At 43.3% G+C, this 21832-nt stretch overlaps 1 protein-coding gene across 1 annotated transcript in view; it reads left to right on the top strand.

Annotated features, from left to right (window-relative positions):
• LOC143286462 (uncharacterized) overlaps window positions 1-20677 on the top strand; it is a 21532-nt gene extending 855 nt beyond the window's left edge. Inside the window, exons 2-10 of the mRNA XM_076594035.1 lie at window positions 7306-7473; window positions 7800-8009; window positions 9213-9358; window positions 10243-10401; window positions 11595-11727; window positions 13186-13406; window positions 16213-16370; window positions 18499-18677; window positions 19931-20677. Coding sequence (XP_076450150.1) covers window positions 7306-7473; window positions 7800-8009; window positions 9213-9358; window positions 10243-10401; window positions 11595-11727; window positions 13186-13406; window positions 16213-16370; window positions 18499-18677; window positions 19931-19992 — 1436 coding nt within the window. The 3' untranslated portion in view covers window positions 19993-20677. The remainder of the gene's footprint in view (window positions 1-7305; window positions 7474-7799; window positions 8010-9212; window positions 9359-10242; window positions 10402-11594; window positions 11728-13185; window positions 13407-16212; window positions 16371-18498; window positions 18678-19930) is intronic.
• Window positions 20678-21832: the final 1155 nt, after the last annotated feature.

The raw sequence follows: 21832 nt of genomic DNA, 5'->3' as shown, positions 1-21832 counted from the left end.
TCACTCCGTCAGTCACAATGGAGGGGAAGAAAGGGGCATATTGCCGGAGTATTTTGTTTTATTTTTTCAAATCGGTGATGCATTTCTGGTCCAACATTATGTGTCGGTTTTGACAGGAATCGTCTTCGGTTCATACACTGACAAACCTTCACAAACACATTAAAGTATGAATGACATTCAAGGGCAATTACAATAAACTAAGAAATATTACTGCATCTGACTGGGAGCCTATGGTGGACATGAATGTGGAATTGTCATGGAACTATGTTAAAGATGTTCTCATGTCGGGTATGTAATCTTGTATACCTAAAGTGAAATCAAATAATGGTAAACAAATCAAACCTGTGTGGTTGAAACAAAAAGCTACGAGAATTATAAAGTATAACCTATATAAACGCTTTTTACAAAACCAAGGGGGTTAAATACGAACGTTATAGCAAGCAAGGAATGAATGTAACAAAATACTAAAGAGAACACTAGAGAATAGGAGAAAAATTTTGCAAATAAGGGAAAAAGAATGCAAAGGACAAATAAAAACATTTTGGGGTATTAGTAAAGAAAAAAAAAAAAGTTCCCTGGCGGTGTCTGAAGAAAATGCAGAAACTCAAGTTTTTTTCTCAAGTGAGTTCACTGGAGAGAGCACAGCAAAATCCCAGACTTTGGCAGTAAATCTAATGGTCCAACACTTAAGATTAACTCCTTGCTGTTGATAGGAAATTACAAGTTAAACAGTAATAAAGCTCAAGGACCAGATAAGATTCCACCTAAAGTGCTAAGAGGTCAGCAGGGAGATATCTATAAAGCTGTGTCAGCTTTTTATGAATCACTAGAAACTGGTATACTTCCAAAAGATTGGAAAAGTGCTGAAGTTTAAACAATTTTCAAAAAGTGTACAGACGCAAGAAATCATAGGCAAGTAAGCTTTTATCAACCTGTATTGTGAGGTGCAGGAGTCTGTTATAAGAGATGCCATAGCAGAACATTTTACTGATAATGATTTATATGCAGAATGTCAGCATGGTTTCAGAAAGGCGTTCATTATGAATTATGGAAGACCTTTCCAGCTTAATGGATGATAATCAACCAGTTGATACCCATTATCTTGATTACAAGGCGTTCGATTCCGTCTCGCATAAACGACTATTAATAAAACTGTCTTATGGTATCCAGGGTGGTATATTTCAGTGGATAAGCAACTTTTTACAGGGTCGTTCACAAAGGGTACGCGTGGGTAATTGTTTATCAAATAGTAGTTCTGGGTCCTATCCTATTTACAATATTTGTAAATGATCGACCAGATAAAATCAAAAGCATATGTGGTGGTGGTGGTGTCCATCGAGATCGATGACCATCGTTGTCATCCAGCTGGGGGATGGGGGAGGTGGTGGTGGGGTGGGGGGAGGATGCTCATGAATCTATCTGAGAATGCTCAGATGGGTGAATAGTCCAATCTGCGCACGAAATGTTCGCTGACAGTTGGGGCAGACAAAGACAGGCATACCATTGTCAGGGAGCTTGTTTGCCCGTGACTTTCTGGCCTGCCTCTTCTGAACAGCTACAGCAGTCCTGTTGGCCTCGCACAACTTGGCGCCTTTGTGCACAGCAGCGCGCCATTTGTCACGGTCCACTGCAAAGTCCTCCCAGGAGTCAGGGTTGATGTCAAACGCTTTCAGAGAGACTTTGAGTATCTCTGAAGCGCTTCTTCTGACCTCCGTGTGATCTCTTCCCTTGTTGCAGCTCGCCATAGAAGAGCCTTTTGGGCAGCCGATGGTCTGGGATGCGCGCCACGTGTCCAGCCCAGCGAAGCTGGGACTGCATCAGGATGGTGAAGATGTTGGGAAGGGTGGCTTTTGCGAGCACCTGTGTCTGGGGTCTTGTCTTGCCACTTGATGTTCAGTAGCTTCCTGAGGCATGTTGTGTGGAAGTGGTTCAGCTTCTTGGCATGTCGTTGGTACACTGTCCAAGTTTCGCAGGCGTACAGTAGTGTGGGGAGAACTACTGCTCTGTAGACCTTTAGCTTGGTCTCAAGACTAATGCCTCTTCTGTTCGACATTTGCATCGAGTCTACCAAAAGTTGCGCTCGCTCTTGCAATCCTGACGTTCACTTCATCGTCGATGGTCGCATTTCGTGACAGTGTGCTGCCAAGGTATGTGAACCGCTCCACCGCACTGAGTCTCTGACCGTTGACTGATGCTGGGCTCAACGTAGGGTTTCCCTGGGGCTGGCTGATGGAGAACTTCAGTTTTCCTCGAGCTGATGGTAAGGCCGAAGTTCCTGGTGGCAGTGGAAAAACTTGTCGACGCCGAGTTGCATGTCAGCTTCAGATCAGGCGTTGAGGGCACAATCATCAGCAAAGTCTCTGATGTCTGTCATGACCTTCGTTTTTGCTTGAAGCCTTCTGAGGTTAAACAACTTGCCATCTGTTCGGTGCTTTAGGCCGATTCCAACATCGCCATCTCTGAAGGCATAAGTAAGCACTGCAGAGAACATGAGGCTGAACAGTGTTGGAGCCAGGACGCAGCCTTGCTTGACACCATTTTTGACAGCAAAGGGAGCAGATGTTTCGCCTTTGTCCTGGACTCGAGCCTGCATGCCTTCATGGAATTGGCTGACCAAGGAAATAAATTTCCGAGGGCATCCGTACTTAGCCATGAGCAAGGAAATGCCCCGATGGTTATCACAGGCTTGCCGGTTCCCCTTTCGCTTGTACAAGTGAATGATAGATGCATCTTTGAAATCCTGGGGGATCGTCTCTTCTTTCCACATGAGTACAGCTGATGGAGCTTCTCAGTCAGCACAGTGCCTCCATCCTTGTAGACCTCTGCTGGTATGGAGTCTGAGCCCGGTGCTTTGCCACTGGATAGCAGACGGATTGCTTTCTGGGTCTCAAGAGGTGTTGGCGGATCGTCCAGTGTTTCGTTGATGGGGACTTGTGGGAGACGGTCTATGGCTTCATCATTTATGGAGGAAGGGTGATTTAAGACACTGTTGAAGTGCTCAGCCCAGCGTTCGAGAATTTTCTCCTTCTCGGTGATCAAGGTATTCCCATCTGCACTGAGGAGGGGGCATGATCCTGAGGATGTGGGGCCGTAGACTTCTTTTAAGGCATCATAGAACCTCTTCATCGTGCCTGTCAGCATATCCCTGGATCTCATCAGCTTTGTCACTCAGCCACTTACCCTGCATCTGGCGTAACTTTTGCTGAACTGTCCTGCGGATGGCATTGTACGCATCCTTTTTTGATGTGGACTTTGGGTTGCTCAGGTAGGCTTGATGCAGACGGCGTTTCTCATCCAGAAGCTGCTTGATTTCATCAGTTTTCATCAAACCAGTCTTTATGCTTTCTGGTCATGGGTCCCAGGGTCTCTGAAGCTGTACTATAGATCAGCTCACGCAGGGTCCTCCAGTCAGACTCCACATTCTGGCTGTCCAGAGAGGCGGATTCCAGACGATCTTCCAGCAGCTCCACAAAGGACTGTTTGATGGTGATGTTTTTCAGCTTAGCGATGTTGAGCCGTTTTGGGGCCTTCTGGCCTTGGGGGCGTCTCTTGGGCTGGATTCGAATATTCAGCTTCGAGACTATAAGGCGATGGTCTGTCCAACACTCGGCGCCGCACATGGTCTTTGTTAGACGCACATCTTGCCTATCCCTTTTCCTGACGATGACATAATCGATGAGATGCCAATGCTTTGAGCGAGGGTGCATCCATGACGTCCTGTTACGGGTAGGGAGGCAGAAAACTGGTTATCAGAAGTTCGTGCTCTGCACAGGTCTGAAGCAAAAGCAATCCATTTGGGTTGCAGTGGCCCACACCGTGCTTTCCAATCACTCCATCCCAGGAGATGTAGTCAGAGCCAACTCTAGCATTGAAGTCCCCAAGAATGATGAGCTTGTCTGCTTTAGGGATAGCAGCAATGACAGAGTGAAGGTCCTCGTAGAACTTCGCCTTCACTTCATCCGGGTTGGTCATGGTTGGGGCGTAGGCACTGACAATGGTGAGGTGCTTCTGGCAGATGCCAGTGGGAGTTTCATGGTCATAAGCCTATCGTTGACTCCCTTTGGGATTCCAGCTAGCTTGCTGACAAGTGCTGTTTTTACTGCAAAACCAACGCCAGCCTCACGTCGCTCTTCGCTTCCTCGTCCACTCCAGGAGGAGGTGTAACCAGATCCCTGTTCAGAGCTCGCCTTCGCCTGCAAGCCGAGTCTCACTCAAGGCTGCGATGTCAATGTTGTATCTGGCGAGTTCATATGTAAAGTATTTGCTAATGACACAACTATAAAAGCAGCTGTCATTCAAAAAGACGATGTTGCTAGAATGGTCAGATACATGGAACCTGTTTTAACGTATCAAAATGTAAGGACATGCACATTGGCAAACCCTGGTTATGACTACACGTAAATATTGATCATGTTCAGACTGTAAATGCGTATAAAGAGGAAAAGATCTAGGAGTGACGTTTGATGACACTTTCCTTTGGGCCTCACATTCAGATAATTATAAATAAAGCTAACCAAATAATTGGAATTATAAAGTTTTACCTTTTAAAGATAACGTTATCCTTATGAAATTATATAAGGCTTTTGTTAGACCTCATTTGGAATATGGGAATGTGTGGTAGCCTACGTGCAAATATCAATAGCTGTGGAAAATGTTCAAAGGAGGGCTACTAAAATATTGAAGGAATGCCAGAATATGACATATGAAGAAAGATGAGTATTTAAATTTGCACTCTCTGAAGGGACGAAGGATTAGGTGAGATTTGACGCAGACTTACGAACTTAACATTGAGGACATTGACACTAAAAAAAAATTTTACTCTTCGCCAATCAAGCATAACAAATTCTGAAGGAAAAGTATTTGTCAAACCATTTTGCACCAACAGAAAATATAACCTTTCTATTCGTGTTAACATGTGGAACTTACTACCACCTTCAGTTAAACTTGCAAAAGATACCAAGTTTTAAGAACTTTCTGGACTGCGATCCAAAATGTAATGTTTTATGAATTTGACGATTTGATATATGTAAAATTAAGCATGCAATGAAGCAGACCAAAAAGATACTAATACAAAGAGGGGACGTTTATAGGCCGCGAGTCCTAAAGACAAAAATGCCAGTCAATACTACTACTACATAATCTCGTGCTGTTGAATTAACAAGGAGGGGGAAAGACCATCTGTCATACTTTTTTTTTGTCTGTACCGAAACGACCCCAAACAATGAAGCAAACAATTAAGAAACGTTCAGAACGCCAAGTTTAGTCAAAAGTACAAAGAAATGCGCATTTTTTCTCGAGATGAATACTGCCTTTATCAATAAAAGGCAAGGTCTTCCCTAGAATGAATTTACGAATGAACTTACACAGGAAAGAAATATCTGCTTTTCATATTTTCCGACGACTTCAGGACTCTGGTAGTTCAGGTTATAAGGAAAGTAAAAATGAGGACCTTTAATAACAATGAAAATAGAACGACTAAGAAAGGATATTGAAACAGAGCATGAGAATTTAGGTTGATGGGCTGGGGATGACTTTGGGAGAGGAAAAATGGAGGTCAGCACAAGCACCAAATTATGAACTGAACGATTTATGACTAATGTATATTTTACTGCTAATGCTAAGATATCTATTGGGCGCAAAAGCCGAATGGTCAAAGCGTCGGACTTTCAATCTGAGGGTCCCGGGACACAGGACACGGGAAACGAATGAGCGTCCAATGGCAGCCGTCAGTCGGCTCCACCCAGGTAGCCTGTTGTGTAAATAACCCCGTGTTTGTAAAGCGCTTAGTGTGGTCTCCGACTGAGGGTAGGCGCTATATAAATATCCATATCAATCGGTCTGAGTCCATAGTGGATGAAACGTTACTCGTACCAGGCATACAGCTGTCTTCCTCACAGAATTCAGATGCCCTCAGTTGCAGTCTTGGAAGGGTTACCATTTTACAGTTCCTTTTTTAGTCTATGCAAAGTTATTTCTGAATAACGGAAATGTTGCTTAGTTACCTGCGCTTGTGTTCCTCCAGTATCATTGTACGAACTTAATTTGGTCAACCAGTGGCGGATAGCATCTGTTCGGAGATGCAAGTAAAGGCTGTTGTACACATTTCCCTGTGGCAGCTCTGGTTTTCCGGATAACGCTTTGGGTGGACACAAAGCGCAAATGAGACACAGCTTTTCAACACGCACAAGGTATAACAGCTGAGTTGAGCTGATCACTCGTACTGAGCACAGTTGTGACCTCCATTGCACCCTTTTCAGACTCCCAAGCACAAGGTGCAAAGATGAATTATTTTGGAGATAATCCATCAGTTGCCGTTTACGTTTTCCACAAGATAATTTGTTTTTTCTTCATATTCTTTACTTTATCTTTCATGGACTGCTTCGATAGGTCACTGGACTTTTGACTTTTCTCGCCATGTTTGAGAACACCACTAAACTTTGATTGGTTCCTTTTGATCACTTGCCATATGGTATGATAGGCAATGGCAAATACGTAGGGGGTAATAGGCAACTGCTAATGCTGAAATGCTTATAAGGAATACATACAGGATGAAGTCAGTTATAGGAGGCATAGAATTTCGTCTTTGACACAGGATTCATTTGACCAAACTTGTTGACGTCAAAGTGCTATTTTAACATTTTCTTTTTTTAGTATTTGCAAAGTTATTTTAACAATGGTTTGTTACCTGAACTCGTTTTCTTCCGATGTTATGTTATACAATTAAAAAGGTATCGAGTCAATGAACCATAAGCATTTCATATACGTGTTCATGTGGTAAAATCATACCCATATAAATATAACTTGCACACACTAAAACGAGTCTGAGTCACATACGCACACAGAACCGGATCTCTCTACCTTACCCATATACCCAGTGTGGGCCAGTCTTTCATAGGGCCCTATCAATAAGAGAAAGGTAGAACAGAGAGAGAGGGGGGGTGGGGGGTTACATGCTTTATATGACTTGATTGAAAATTTTGCCAAAATTTTCTATGATTTATATCAGCAGTCCCGTTGTGTGTTTTTCACCTTTGTTAAAAAATGTTGTATATATATATATATATATGTTCAATGTTTGTGGCTCCTCAATTCAGTAGGCAGTGATAACTTTGTGGTCAGTGTCATTTTCATCCACACCAACGGATGAATTTAGCACAGTTTATTCACGAGGGAATGACTTGATGTCAATGAGAGGACAATCTTCTTACAACTTCTGTCAACTTGCACAACTTAAGATTAAAAAAACAAACTAGAATAGAGCAAATTGGATTAACAGCACACGACATGGACACATTTCTGTGGCAGGATCACCTGTCAATGACAGTGCAGCACGTGCAGTGCAGGACATACCTCTGGACGTCACCATACTCACGTGCCTTGGTCAGAATGTCACGCTGCCTGGTGGTGTCTCTCAGCCATCATCTGATGCCGGAGATGGACAGATTGTCAGAGTGGGCTGGCTGAAAAACGATGGTGAGAATTACTGTAAGGTGTCAAGTGTTTTGATCTTCTTGAGAAAGCCTGTCTCCATAACTGGGTCGGAATTCTGCGCTTTCCTATGAAATTCGTTATTAACTGACAGATTGACAGATTAACCATGCAACTGATCCTCACCAACTGGCTGGCTGGCTAATTGAATGGCTAAGTGCATTAGATGATTGTACCTTTTCCCCAACATATCCTCTTTGTGTCTGCGCCTGTGTGTGTCTGTATGTCTAGGTGTGTGTGTGGTCTATGTGTGTGCTTTTATACTTGTTCCTGTTTTCGTGAATACCTGTTCATTTGCACCGTCTACTCAGGTGACCAGGAGAACCTGCTGGCAGTGAACACGTCAGGGCACTTCTTTTCCAACCTGGGCACCAGACGTGCCTTGCTGCACGTGCCAGACAAGGGCGTGACCCTCCCCGGGGTGAGAGAGGCAGACCTGGGCAACTACACAGTCCGTGTCCACTCTGTCAGGCAGGGTGTGTTGCACGCGCACAACACTCGGGTGGTGTTGAACCAGCAAGGTAGGATCATGGCCGCTTCCCATGCAGCCTGTTTCTATCAATTAGGTGGGGATTCTTGTCATGTGGCAGGTGCATGCTGTGTATTCCTGTGTTCCTCAAAACTGCTGAACTCTGGTATGGATTACAAGATCTTTTCTGTGCGTGTGTGACTACCTGCATGAAAGAGTTCAGTCACTTTGCAGTCTGCACATCTGTTGACCCTGGGAAATATGAAAACGTCCACCCTAAAAGTATCGGGTGCTACTGGAATCAAAACCATGACCCTCAGATTGAAGGTCCAATGGAATAAGCACTCTGTTGTCTTTTTTCATTAATTTATGCGTTGTATCTAAAATATAGTATTGTTGCTTGTAACTGTCACTGGCATTAAACTCTTGTTTTAGTGATTGATGGAATGGTTTATTTCTTGATTTGAAATTATGACAGTCAAAAGCCACAATACCACAGCTAATTACCGTACATGGCAGATAGACCCTGCTGCAATGTTTTTATGTGCCTTCCGTTTATTTGCCTGCTTTACCAAGCATCAGGATCCCAGAACTCCAAGCTTTTCATGAAATTGAGCGGAATCTGGAAATCGGAGGTCCTGCCCGATGTGTTGTGTCCGTATGCAACAACAGAATGTAGCAACTTTTGTGGCATCTTGCTGCTGTTTCTGGCTCAGCCATCCATAACTGCTGGATCATCTACACACACATACGCACGCACACCTGCACACACACCTGCACACACGCGCGCGTGCACACACACACTCTATATTATATATATGGTCCTCGTAGGTCCACGTAGGTTTTTACGTAGTCAGTCCAACAGGAAAATGCATGGAGTTGAGGATGGACATCTGTTCAGTCATTGCTGACCTGACCACGGCCTTGAATATAATCATTTCTCTCTTTTCTCTCTCTCTCTCGATCTCTCTTCTCTCTCTCCTCTTTCTCTCTCTCTCTCTCTCTCTCTCTCTCTCTCTCTCTCTCTCTCTCTCTCTCTCTCTCTCTCACTCACTCACTCACTCACTCACTCACTCACTCACTCACTCACTCACACACACACACACACACACACACACACACACACACACACACACACACACACACACACAATTTCGTGGAAGGCATTCTTTTGATAAAAAAAAACAAACAAAAACTAACACAAGCGTTGCCCAGTACCACACTGGCATTCAATAGCTTGATCTCATGATTGCAGATGATATTCAACTGGACGAGGATAAGTTACAAATTCACATCGCTGATGACGTCATATACGACAACTCAACGGACGAGTGGCACGTGCAGATCATGTGCGGCCGCTTTCTTTCTGAAGTCGAGGACCATGTGACAGTGACGTGGCAGGTTTGGACAGTCTTTCAAGCCTCATAGATGGTCTTGGTCTTACATGTCTGAAGAGGAATCTTTTATGTAAATTTATTATACTGGTAAAAATAATTCAAAATCCCTTTTTTTTTTCTTTTTTTTTTTTACTTTTTTTTTCTTTCGTGTTATGAAGCTTTTTTCAAGGAATTCTTAAGAGTCCCATCTTTTAAACCTCTGTTGACACATGGAGGATAAAAATTTGCAGCATATGCATTGCTTTGGTTGAAGAAAACATGAAAATTCGACAAAGCAGTCTGATTTGATAGGCCAGAAAAATTCTCAAAAGCCACATGAAAACAGTGATAAAATATAACTAAAAACATGTGATATATCAAATCTTTCCCTTTTATAAATTTTCCCAGCTGTAAACACAACCTTTGAATAAATTACAGAAATCAAACATTGTTTTCATGTAGGTATACTTCAGAGGAATAAACGTATTTCTAAGATAATCAAATTTTGGACATGCCATGACAAAATGAAATTCATCTCAGATTTCACCCATCTCATTTAGGGCATATGCGCCTTTCTTGTGGAATGCTATTATGCCTGCCAAATTCAACAGTTTATGATTACTACATCTGCCTGTTTGATTACTCCAAAGTGGGTAAGTGGACAAGCTATCTTGTAATTTCTTTGCTAATGTATCTGCTGAATTTGGAAACCCTCTGATGCAAACTGATTACTCTGTGTGTTGGTCTGTCTTGTAGATTCAATTGCTTTCAATATGCTTTCCAGTCAGTGCGATGAATCATTTATCGGCCTTGGCATGTAACAAACTGAAATGTTGAAGACTTTTTTCTTTGCTTCTTTAAATCTGACGTAGTCACATTATAAAACATTTCAGCATCACTGTGTTGCAGACACCATCGAACCAACTGCTGAACAGCACGCGGTCAGACAATGGTCACTTTGTCCTGCACGTTCCTAACCCGGTGGAACAGGGCGTCTACTCCTGTCTCCTTCAAACAGACCGCTGCCACAACAGACACTTTGTGTCAGGGAAAGCTGCCAACCTTTCCGTGAGTTGACTATTTGAGGCACACACAGAATTTGCGTGTGTGTTAGGTGTGTGTGTATGTCTGAGTGTACGTGCTCCTGCATTTCATTTGAAAATCTGTGACGCTCATGTTTGGCTGGGCAATAAAGAATACACCGAATTAACTGTCAAATATTGTAAGCATTTCATTTCTGGTGTTCCAGCCATGTGCTGTTGCCCCCCCCCCCCCCCCTCGCCCCCCATCCGCTCTCACCACCCCACCCCTCTGTCCGACAGCTTGTTGGCCCACACGGTTCTCTCCCCTCAATGTGAGATGGTCTGTCTGGTGATCATTGTCACGCAACAACCAGAAACTTTGGTTCTTCTCCCTACAGAATTTTGGTAGAAAAGTAGGTGTCGGAATTCCAAACCTCGTTTGCTTCCAAAGTAATGGAAGCAAACAACAAAAACCAGTTAGATCCACTGTTCATCTTTTTTCCCCCCATAGACCTGTCTGTATATCCAAACGTCCATTGGTCAGGTGCAGAAAATTTATTTACTTATTCTATTTATTTATTTAAATTTAGTTTGTTGTTATCTATTCATCTTATTTGCGTATTTGTTTCCATTTGATTGATTATACGAGTCCTCACGTTCACCCTTGTCCTCAGGGGAAAAGTATAAGTGCCCAAAATGAAGACTTTCGGCCCCTGAACTATTTTTTGTGCTCCCACTGTAACACGCTGTCTTCGGCAAAGCATTCTCTCTGGTCAAATTCCAATCAAAGGCTAATCTGTTTGTGAGGCGTTTCCTGATGTTTTCTTCACTTTTTTAATTTTTATTTATCTATATATTAGCTGTTTTGTGCACATGGGTTAGTAATTTTCATGCATGGCTGCTTGATAATGGGCGACTGCGAGTGTAATGAGTCTAACTTGGCATTGAGAAATGCACTATTCAAATGCCTTTTATTAATCTGTTCTTACAATAATCATAGTATCTTTATTTTCATTGTTTCCATTTATTCAATTGTCCATTTATCCTTTCTAAAGTTTATTTGTTCGTTCGTTTATCCACTTACTGGTTTGTTTCTTGTGCGGTTTGTTTCTGAAGTTTATCTATATTTGTTCACAAACTTGCTCACACAGGCTGGTAGTTCACATAGTACTTTAACTGACAATGTCAGGTGAAAAAGTGTGGAGCAGAGACTGAAAGCACTGTGATTGACGATGTCAGGTGAACAGTGTGGAGCAGAGACTGAGGGTGCTGGAATCCAGCATGTCTTCCCTGCAGGGTTGGTGCAGCAGAGAGCATTGTGTCACACAACCTGAACAACCACCATCCCAACCGCCTTCCTCTGACCTTGCAGGTAAAGACATCGTACAGCTGGCTGCATTACGATTTTGTTCCGGGATAACCACCCCCGCCCCCCCTCATTCCCCAACACTCGTTTTGAGTTACTGGAGGAAATCGGTGTTTTCAATTTGATTTAGATTTTACGTGGACTGAAACATACATGGATGGCTGATACAACACCGTTTTCTTTTCTTTTTTTTTTTTTTTTTTTTTTGCTGCCCCATCATCTGCACCGTTTCAGTGGCATTACTCCCACGCCGCTCATTTAGATTCCCCCATACACGGCCACACCCGGGTTCGTCCGTCGTAGTTCCAGCGTCGGCAGTCCACAGGGAACCATCGATGTTAGGTCGCCAGGAGGCCACACACCAGAGGAGACCCTGCACTGCTGCTGAGTCACTTCGGTGGTGTTCAGTGGTGCCTGTTCTGTTTTAACGTACTTAGGACACCACCTACTAAGCCCCCTACTAACGACAATAATTGCTTAGTCGCGGAGCCAGACTGCGTGAGCGTCCCTCCCAGAGTGGAGACCGCCACCACGTCCCTCAAACAGCCCTCCATGAATCTGCCGACACTGACGACATTGACAGGACTCGCCCCAAGCACGGAAGTGGAGGGGTATCGAAACTGAGGTCACCATGAGAGCAGGGCATGAAAGGCCACAGACTTTGAGACTATTTTGTTTCTATTGATGACGGAGGACGACGACGATGACGATGTTGCTATGGAGGTCCATTTTGGTTTAGGACTGCGTGACAAGGCTGCACTCCACGCTTCCTGTCATAATATCCCGGCGTTAACCAGGCCCGAGAGATAGACACTTGCAGTGTTGGTCAGGTAAATTGAGCAACACACCCAAAGACGCATCCTTGAAGTGGATGACACTCGACTGTGTGGTCCCAGTCTCCCCATTTACGCCCACAGCACACTCAACTCTGGGTAGGAGCCGGCCACGGGCCGAAAAACCCACCTCCGCTGGGATTCGAACCCGCGTCCTTCCAGCCGTCAGTCCGCGACGCTAACCACTTCGCCACGGCGGCTGGTCCGTTTCCAATATTAGTTTGATTTAAATGACGTGGATGTATCATACGTCTTTGATTCAAATCCATGGAAGTAACTGGTCTTTCCTATCTCGTTTAACTTTACACATCCTCACGCCAACCCCACTCTTCTCAGATCTGCCTGCTCAGGACCCCCAATGTTGGAAACAAAACTTACGGCGAACGCAGTTTCTCATTCCAAGCCCCCCCACTCTTTGGAATCGACTTTCTCAGCCTTTCCGTCACTCATCTTAACTGCAGTCTTTAAAGTCCAGTTGGAAAACCCACCTTTCCCTCCCGAATTATTCCAAACAGCTTATCCCTTTCCAGCATGAATATCCATGAATAATTACAGTAATCAACATTGAATTCGATTCGATTTGTTACACCTGTCCGTTTGCACGTGTTTGCACCAGTGTGGTCTGTTTCAGGCGTGGTTCATGATGGGGAGTACATTCTGGCTTTCCGCCTGACACCCGGCATTGGCAAGTCGTCCTACGACACGTACACCAAGGTTGGCTACAATGATGACGTCCCTCTGGTCCGCACGGTCATGCCTGCCGGCTGTCTGACAGTGGACGGCTCGCAGCCCTGTGACAGACACTACCGCAGCAAAGTGCTGGACCTGTGGGATGGCCTCCGTGTGGAAAAGGTCACGTGCACACACACATGCACACACACGCATGCACACACGCATGCACGCACGCGTGCATACGTGCACACTTACACATACACAGGTGAGTGTAAGCACACATTGACACGCAAAAAGGCACCCACACAAACTCAGACACGCACACTCGCTCACACACACACTCTCTCTCTCTCTCTCTCGCTCACTCTCTCGCTCACACATACACACACACCTATTCTATTTTAAAATGTTGTAAAAATAAGTGTTCAGAAGAAAAGTTTGGGTTAACTGTTGAACAATCTAAGAATAATAAGAATAAGAATAACTGTATTATCTCCAACTGGAGAAATTTGGTCAGGTGCATTATCACAACATAGACAAGTAAACATGGACCAAAACTGTAAAAGTCAACAACAGCTTTTACGAATATTACGAAGACACATGTAAAAATATCACATACGCCGTTTCATACATACATCCACACACTGCAGGTAATAAATAGTATTAATGTAAAAACAGAAAGAATTAAACATTTTGAATAATTATAAGCATAATTGCACATTGATTATAATAATAAATTGCGGAAAACCACCAGATAAACAGCACACACCCGCACCCACCCCACACACGCGGATTACTTGATTTAACAAGAGTAAAAAACATATGTTCTCAAATAAAAGCATTTCACATATTCGTTTTTAAAACATTGCAATTATTACATCGTAATTATTAACAGAAATATATTTAGAATATGGACGTTAGCATTAGACATTCTATTGTACATTCATCCTGCATATTGCACATTCATAATGACCAATTGTCACGTTTTTAAGCTCAGTAAACACCACACACACACACACACACACACACACACACACACACACACACACACAGTTCTCAAGAATTTAAAAGGTGGATTGAACGTGGAATAAGTCTTCAGAGCTCTGGATTTCAACTTAAAAGTTCTATAGCGTCGTCCTGATGGCAATAGCTCATAATACTTTGCTAAAATATGGGTGTCAGTTGCTATCTGCCTGCTATTTTTAACCACTCGACTTTCATACAGCTCTTGCATACTAGCTTGTTTCACTCCCACAATTTTACTGCATACACTCATGACATCGTTCAAAACACGCTCGCTCCTCACTCCCAAACTTCCATACCAGCACATAAATGAAACTGAGCAAGGACTCGATACAACATCGATAACAACTTTGAAGAATATTTGAATTTATACCAACATTTCTAAGCTTCTGTAAACAAAAAATTATAGATCGAGATTTATGAATGGAATCAACATTTGTCAAAAGTCAGCTTGTCTAGGATGGTCCCTAAATATCTATTCATTGACCCTCTCCACTGTTTGACCATCAATAACAAGGTTGCTACAAGCAAGGGGTCTTTCCGAAAATTTATTAACATTTCTTTTATGTTCTCAATACGTTGAGATCCAGATAGTTTTCCTCACACCAAGAACAGAACTTTTTAATTTCACTGAAATATATAGCATCAGAGTTGGACATATCTTCAGTAGCTGAATCATCAGAATTTGACACGGAGTTTCCTCCGTGCCTCTGCAGTCATTAGTGTACAGTGTAAATAGAACAGGGGACAGCACTGTACCTTGGGGTGCACCAGTAGAAGTAGAGTTTAGAGAAGAGTGGGCAGAATGAAAGCGGTCGGACTGAGTTCTATTGAGAAGAAAACTTACTATCCAAAAAGTAAGCTTCGGATCAACATCCAAGCCTAGCAGTTTGAAGGCAAGGAGATGAGGTTGTATTGTGTTAAAAGCAGAAAAGTCAACAAAAAGGATACGAACAAAAGATCCCGTATTACTAAAATGAAGGAAAGCATTATGAAGGAGAGTTAGGATAGCATCGTCAGTACTTCTGTGTGCTTTATAAGCAAACTGAAGAGTCAAGCTGTTTAGTGAAAGATGGCGGAAAACATTTTTTTCATTTCCTTTGTGCACACCTGTATGACCCGATTGATCAGCGATGCCATCTACTCGAGAAGGTACATAGCTCCGTTCTTGCCTTTGTTTGCTGGAATTTCTTGATCATTAAAAACAGTGCGTTTTGGGCATCATCACTAATGCCTCAAATATCATTCCTACTTTAGCTGTACAAAATTTAGGCCGAGTAATCGACAGCACCTAACGTGCGCCGACATTCATAAAAAGATTTTTTAAATCTTAACCTTAACATGTTTACTATTGACACGATAATCATCATCCAGGAACGAGCACTTTATTTCACTTTGTCAAATATCTGCACGCAGCATTGTCAAGATTCTGGTCTTAAAACATTCCTCTTTCCATAGAAACGTCTCTCTCTCCACATCCCTCCTTTGCCCCGCCCCCCCGTCCCCCCGCCCCCAAACCCCCACCCCCTCCGCGCCCCCCTCCACCCCTCTCCCCATTCTGGTTTTCGGTTTACATATATTGTATTTTTTTAAAAATTTAAAATTCTTTTTTTTACTTTCATCCCTCAGAATCAGTTGAGTTTCGAGTGTTCGACTAGTGTGCCAGCGCTTTGCTTTGTCTGCGCAAGATTCAGTATGAAAAAAATGTATTGATGATAATGATAGTGATATCAACTTAACTATGCATGCATACATCCAGGTGGACGGGCAGACATACAGACCGGCAGACATACCGGCAGACATACAGGCAGACTGGCACTAAGACAGGCAGACAGGCAGGCAAAATAACAGGCAAACTGGATCAGCAATGGCTATTTCTAGTTTGCTTGCTTCACGGGTTGGCAGACTGGTAGACAAACTGGATTATCGATAGCTGATTGAGGTTTCACGCTTCCATTGACAGGCACGAGTGTCGTTGTACGTGAACGGGAGTGAAGTTGCCTTCTTTGAGTTCAGTGCTGTGGGGGAGAACTACATCAACTGGTTCAAAGCAGAGAAACTTACCAACAGCAGCTACACGGATGTGCTCACTGAACCTAAAAACTACTGCTCTATTCAAGGGTAACTGTGCACTTTACTGTCTTGTCATTGTGCTCTGTTGAAGGGTAACTGTGCACTTTACTGTCTTGTCATTGTGCTCTGTTGAAGGGTAACTGTGCACTTCACTGTCTTGTCATTGTGCTCTGTTGAAGGGTAACTGTGCACTTCACTGTCTTGTCGTTGTGGTCTGTTGAAGGGTAACTGTGCACTTCACTATCTTGTCGTTGTGCTCTGTTGAAGGGTAACTGTGCACTTTACTGTCTTGTCATTGTGCTCTGTTGAAGGGTAACTGTGCACTTCACTGTCTGTCTTGTCATTGTGCTCTGTTGAAGGGTAACTGTGCACTTTACTGTCTTGCCGTTGTACTCTGTTGAAGGGTAACTGTGCACTTGTGCACTTTACTGTCTTGCCGTTGTGCTCTGTTGAAGGGTAACTGTGCACTTTACTGTCTTGCCGTTGTGCTCTGTTGAAGGGTAACTGTGCACTTGTGCACTTTACTGTCTTGCCGTTGTGCTCTGTTGAAGGGTAACTGTGCACTTTACTGTCTTGCCGTTGTGCTCTGTTGAAGGGTAACTGTGCACTTTGCTGTCTTGTCGTGCTCTGTTGAAGGGTAACTGTGCACTTTACTGTCTTGCCGTTGTGCTCTGTTGAAGGGTAACTGTGCACTTTGCTGTCTTGTCGTGCTCTGTTGAAGGGTAACTGTGCACTTTGCTGTCTTGTTGTGCTCTGTTGAAGGGTAACTGTGCACTTTGCTGTCTTGTTGTGCTCTGTTGAAGGGTAACTGTGCACTTTGCTGTCTTGTTGTGCTCTGTTGAAGGGTAACTGTGCACTTCAGTCATATTGTCAGTGTGCTCCACTGAAGGGTAACATTACACTTCACTATCTTGTCAGCGTGCTCGGTTGAATTCATTGTGCACTGGGTAACTGTACACTTCACTGTATGTCATAGCTTGTCACTGTGCTTTATTGAAGGGTAACTAAGTACATTTCATTGCATATCCTGTCATACTGCTTTGTTGAAGAGTAACAGTGCATTTTATTGTATATCTTGCTATTGTGCTCTGTTGAAGGGCAGTTAATTTTGTGTATTGTATCTTTGTGTGTTGGGGGGGGGGGGTTGGGACGCGGGGGGGGGGGGGGGGACGGGACGGGGGGACCGGGGGGGGGGTCTGTCTGTGTGCCTGTTTCTTAGCCTGTTTGTGCTAAATTTTTTTCATAGTGGACCCACAGTTGATATATATGTAAGACTTGGCAAGTGTTTGTATTTAACAATAGAATTCTGGGACAGTTGCATGCTCTTGGTGTGGTTTCATGTTTTATGAATATGGATGCCTGTGTGAAATCTAGGGTTGGGAATGGGGTTCAGGTGACGTATTATATCAAACGTACTTCTGGTTTGAAACAAGTTGACTGTTCCAGCCCTGTTATGTTTTCTCTTTCTATCAATGAAACAGACCTAACCTTAGAAATTATTAGAAACGGAAAACACGATGCACATTTAACTGGCGAGATTCTGGAGATGTTTATCCTTCAGTTTTCATGAATTAAACTATTGTTGGTGTTAGAACTTGTTCTATTTCGAGCTGCAGCTTCAGTTCAGATGAAAGTAAACTGGTTAAGAAATATTTTGAAGCTGGTTTTCTAGGAATATAAGGAAGATGGAAATGTGATAGGGGTGTGGGTTGCCTGTACGGAAAATGTTTGGGAATATTTTTTAAGCTGAATCCAGTTTCACACAGCTGCATGTAACGATCTTTCAAATAGACCTAAACACGCATAATTCCATTTCCATATTATGCAAAAAAAGGAAAGCTTATAAAAAAAATTCCTTGGATTGTATGATTAACTATTTGACAATTTGGCACTAAAGTACAACCTATCTTAAATGAAGCTCAAATATGTGGCCTTTTTAATGTAGTCTGTTGTGTGAATGCAGATTTATTATGGTAAAAATTTTCTAGGAGTAATCATGGAAATGCCTAACGATCTAAGTGACGGGTAAACAAATTGACACCGCTTGTATTTGATTTCTGTGGGTTTCGTCTAGCAGAACGGGGTTGGACTAAAATACTCGTATATAATCCTTTGTCTTTTGTGTTCCTGAGACCAGGTTATAGTGTGATATTTTCCGTTTTGTTTCGTGGTGCAGACACACAACAAAACGTCGATTTTACATCAACCGGAATTTCGGTGGCTGCCCAGCTGACAGAGGCTGGCTGATCGTTTGGGATGGAGCCGATCCGTGTCGCCCCACATGGGGAGCGGACCCCCCCTACCCTGTTGTTGGCTACATGCACGGGAACACCGTTCAACTCTTGACCAGCACGTGTGCGTGTCCATTCGTAGCTGTGTGTGTGCGTGTTCAGTTTAACGTCTATTCACTGTTTTTATACGGAAAGGAGTAGTGTATAAAGGAAAGGGAATGCATGTGAATATTAGTGTAAAAAAAAAAAAAAGTTCAAGAACAATTGTGTATGCGTGCGCGCAAAGAATATGTTCCGCTGAGGTCGATGTGCACCTTTCCTGATCGGTAAAGGCTAATTGGTGGAGTCGCTATGTGTTGCTCTTGGTGGTGATAGTCCTGGTGAACGTTTTCCTCTAGGTGGTGGTTGTAAACTTCCTGTCATGGGGGGTGGCGGTATACTTGTGGGTGATAGTGGTGTGTGTGTAGGTGGTGGAAGTGTGGCCTACGCGATGTGTGTGGTGGACTTTTTTGTTATCGTGAGTGGTGGGAGTGTACTTGATATGGGTGGTAGTGTCATTGTGGTTGGTGGTAGTGTACTTGTTGTGGGTGGTAGCGTCCTTGTAAGTAGTGGTAGTGTACTGTTGTGGGCGGTGGTAGTTTACTTGTTGTGGATGGTAAGTAGTGAACTTGTTGAAGTGTACTCGGTGGTGGTGGTGGTGGTGGTGGTGGAGGTGGTGGTGGTGGAAGTGTACTCGGTGGTGGTGGTGGTGGTGGTGGTGGTGGAAGTGTACTCGGTGGTGGTGGTGGTGGTGGTGGTGGAAGTGTACTCGGTGGTGGTGGTGGAAGTGTGTACTCGGTGGTGGTGGTGGTGGAAGTGGAAGTGTACGTGGTGGTGGTGGTGGAAGTGTACTCGGTGGTGGTGGTGGTGGTGGTGGTGGAAGTGTACTTGTAAGGGTGTTGGTGATCTATTCATTATGGTTGGTAGTTTACTTGTTGTGGGAGGTGGTGTACTGGTTGTGGGTGCTGACTGTATTTGTTAATGGGGGATGGTAACATGCTTTACTTGGAAAATAGTTTAGCAAACCAGCGACTAAAAATGTGATTGAAATTCCGTGTACTAATTATTTCACGAATTACTGCTGATTGAGCAAATTACCCACATTCATTCGTTCAACATAAAGGAAACAAAACTCGCTAATCAGAATTCCCAAGTGATGGTGGTGACCACCGAAATGTATCGAGTTTTAATCGAAGTTTGCGTTTTTATGGCATTGGCCCGTATATTGGATGGTTTATTTGTTCGATGAAATGACCGATGAGGGTTGGTGCATGTATAGGTGGTTATAACTGGTTGGATCCAACTGGAAAGTAAAAGGTGAATGTTCATGATTTTCAGATCTGCGCCATGCTGATGTGCTGGCTATCTGGGTCAAGATTGCGTCGGACGCGTCCCAATAGTCACGTGGTCGATGATCCAGACGGCAAGACAAGGGGGAGAACCAGACCGGGTTGCGAGAAAGGACAGTACAACTTCAACTTTTCTGCAGTGCACTGTGCGCCACTGCTCATTTACGGCTACACACGACTGATTTAATACTGTGCAGTCCTGCCTGTCTTTTTCATAAACTGCTTCTACTGATGTTCAGTAGCTTTGATCCACCGTTCATTGTTTTGTTTGTCAACATCAGCATAACTTTGCTAAGAGAGAAAAGGGAATTTTGCATCATTTCTTATCGATCGAACTATCCTGGCTTGCTGAATGCCTGTGGTTCCACTAGAAAAAGTTTTGCATTTAATCTGACACCGATTGACCCTTCATTTCGACCCTCTGCCAGTCAAGAAGTAGGATTCATTATCTGGTGGGTGTTTTGTGTGCTGATTGACAAAGATGCTTTGAGGATCTATAACCCAAAGTATAAACATTTACCATGTCCACAAAAACCGCTTACTTTCTTTACTTTCCTTGCTGGAATTTCAATCGAAAGTTTCGAGCATCTTGTACATTACAAATAATTCTAAATGTTTTCTTCTTCTAGTCGTTCATTAGATAGAGGAAAAAACTTCTGCAATCAGTTGAATGCTACCATTGCCCACTTTATTTTCAAGCAATTTCATCTTAACAAATAAACCGATATTAAGCCATATTGCTAGCGGATTCACTATTTAAAAACCAACAAATAACATTTCAGAATATCTGAACACAGATGATATCAATGAAAGAGTGCCTTTGTGTAGTAAAGGATGCATTCATCATATGCGTACATGTTTGTGAGTGCATGCATTCATGTATACGTACATGTGAGTTTGATTATGAATGTACGTACATGTTTCTGTGTATGCATGCACACATACATGAGTTTGGCTGCGTGCATACTGGACCCAGACACGGTCGTATAAAAGATATGCATCACCTGTCCAGCAGAAAAAATCTCAAAACGGTCAAAACCCTTGTCAAGCTTACTGGAGATGGACCAACCCTGTGAATAGTGAACCCAGCTACCCGTCTGATCAGAGTCGGGATTTCTCCAGTTTTTCCTGACAGTCTGGGTCAAGAAACGAACAAAACTAAGCACAATGACGAAGTTACTATTCACTGCAATTAGTTTTTACACCACTTGACTTGGGGCAAGTGTCTGAACTCCTTTTGCGCATCCTTTTGTTGCGTTTCCAAGGAAACGTGTGGACAGCCCGCTCATCCGTGTTTTCAATGCATGCTTTCATCGACCCTGGCAGCCAGGTGGAACAATCGATCAAAATCCGTCCCTCAGCATTACAATTACTGTCTACAATTTATATATTTGTTTAGGTCTTTCAGTCAAAAGCCTTGCAGTCGCACAGACATGTCCATGTTCTATTCAACACACAGAACAACGGCAGTCACCATCATTCCCCTTCAACCCCTCCTCCCTCTGCCCCGATGATCAAATTTTGATCAAACGTACATGTTTACTCTTTTTTTAAACTGCGAATATTTTTTATTTTATTGAAGTGTTATAAACTTGGAGACATCACAACTATTCATGTATCTGCCAGTTACTTACGTTTTTAGCCACTGCAGTGGTAGCCCGGTGGTAACACGTCCACCTAGAAAGCCCTAGAATCTGAGTGCGGGATCAAATCCTACACTCGCCATATTTGTCTACCCCTGCACTAGACCTTGACTGGTTGTCTGGATGCTACTCATTTAGAATAAACAACTCTCATGTCTCCATTTCTAATTGTACCAGACCATTCTTGAATAAAGAAATCCACAAATCTGTATGAACACAAAGCTTTAATAAAATCTCCAACGTCCTGA

Source organism: Babylonia areolata, chromosome 10, assembly GCF_041734735.1.
Source record: "Babylonia areolata isolate BAREFJ2019XMU chromosome 10, ASM4173473v1, whole genome shotgun sequence".
Lineage (NCBI taxonomy): Eukaryota > Metazoa > Mollusca > Gastropoda > Neogastropoda > Buccinidae > Babylonia > Babylonia areolata.
Note: the sequence above shows the minus strand (reverse complement) of the source record. Positions and strands in the feature narration are given on the sequence as shown.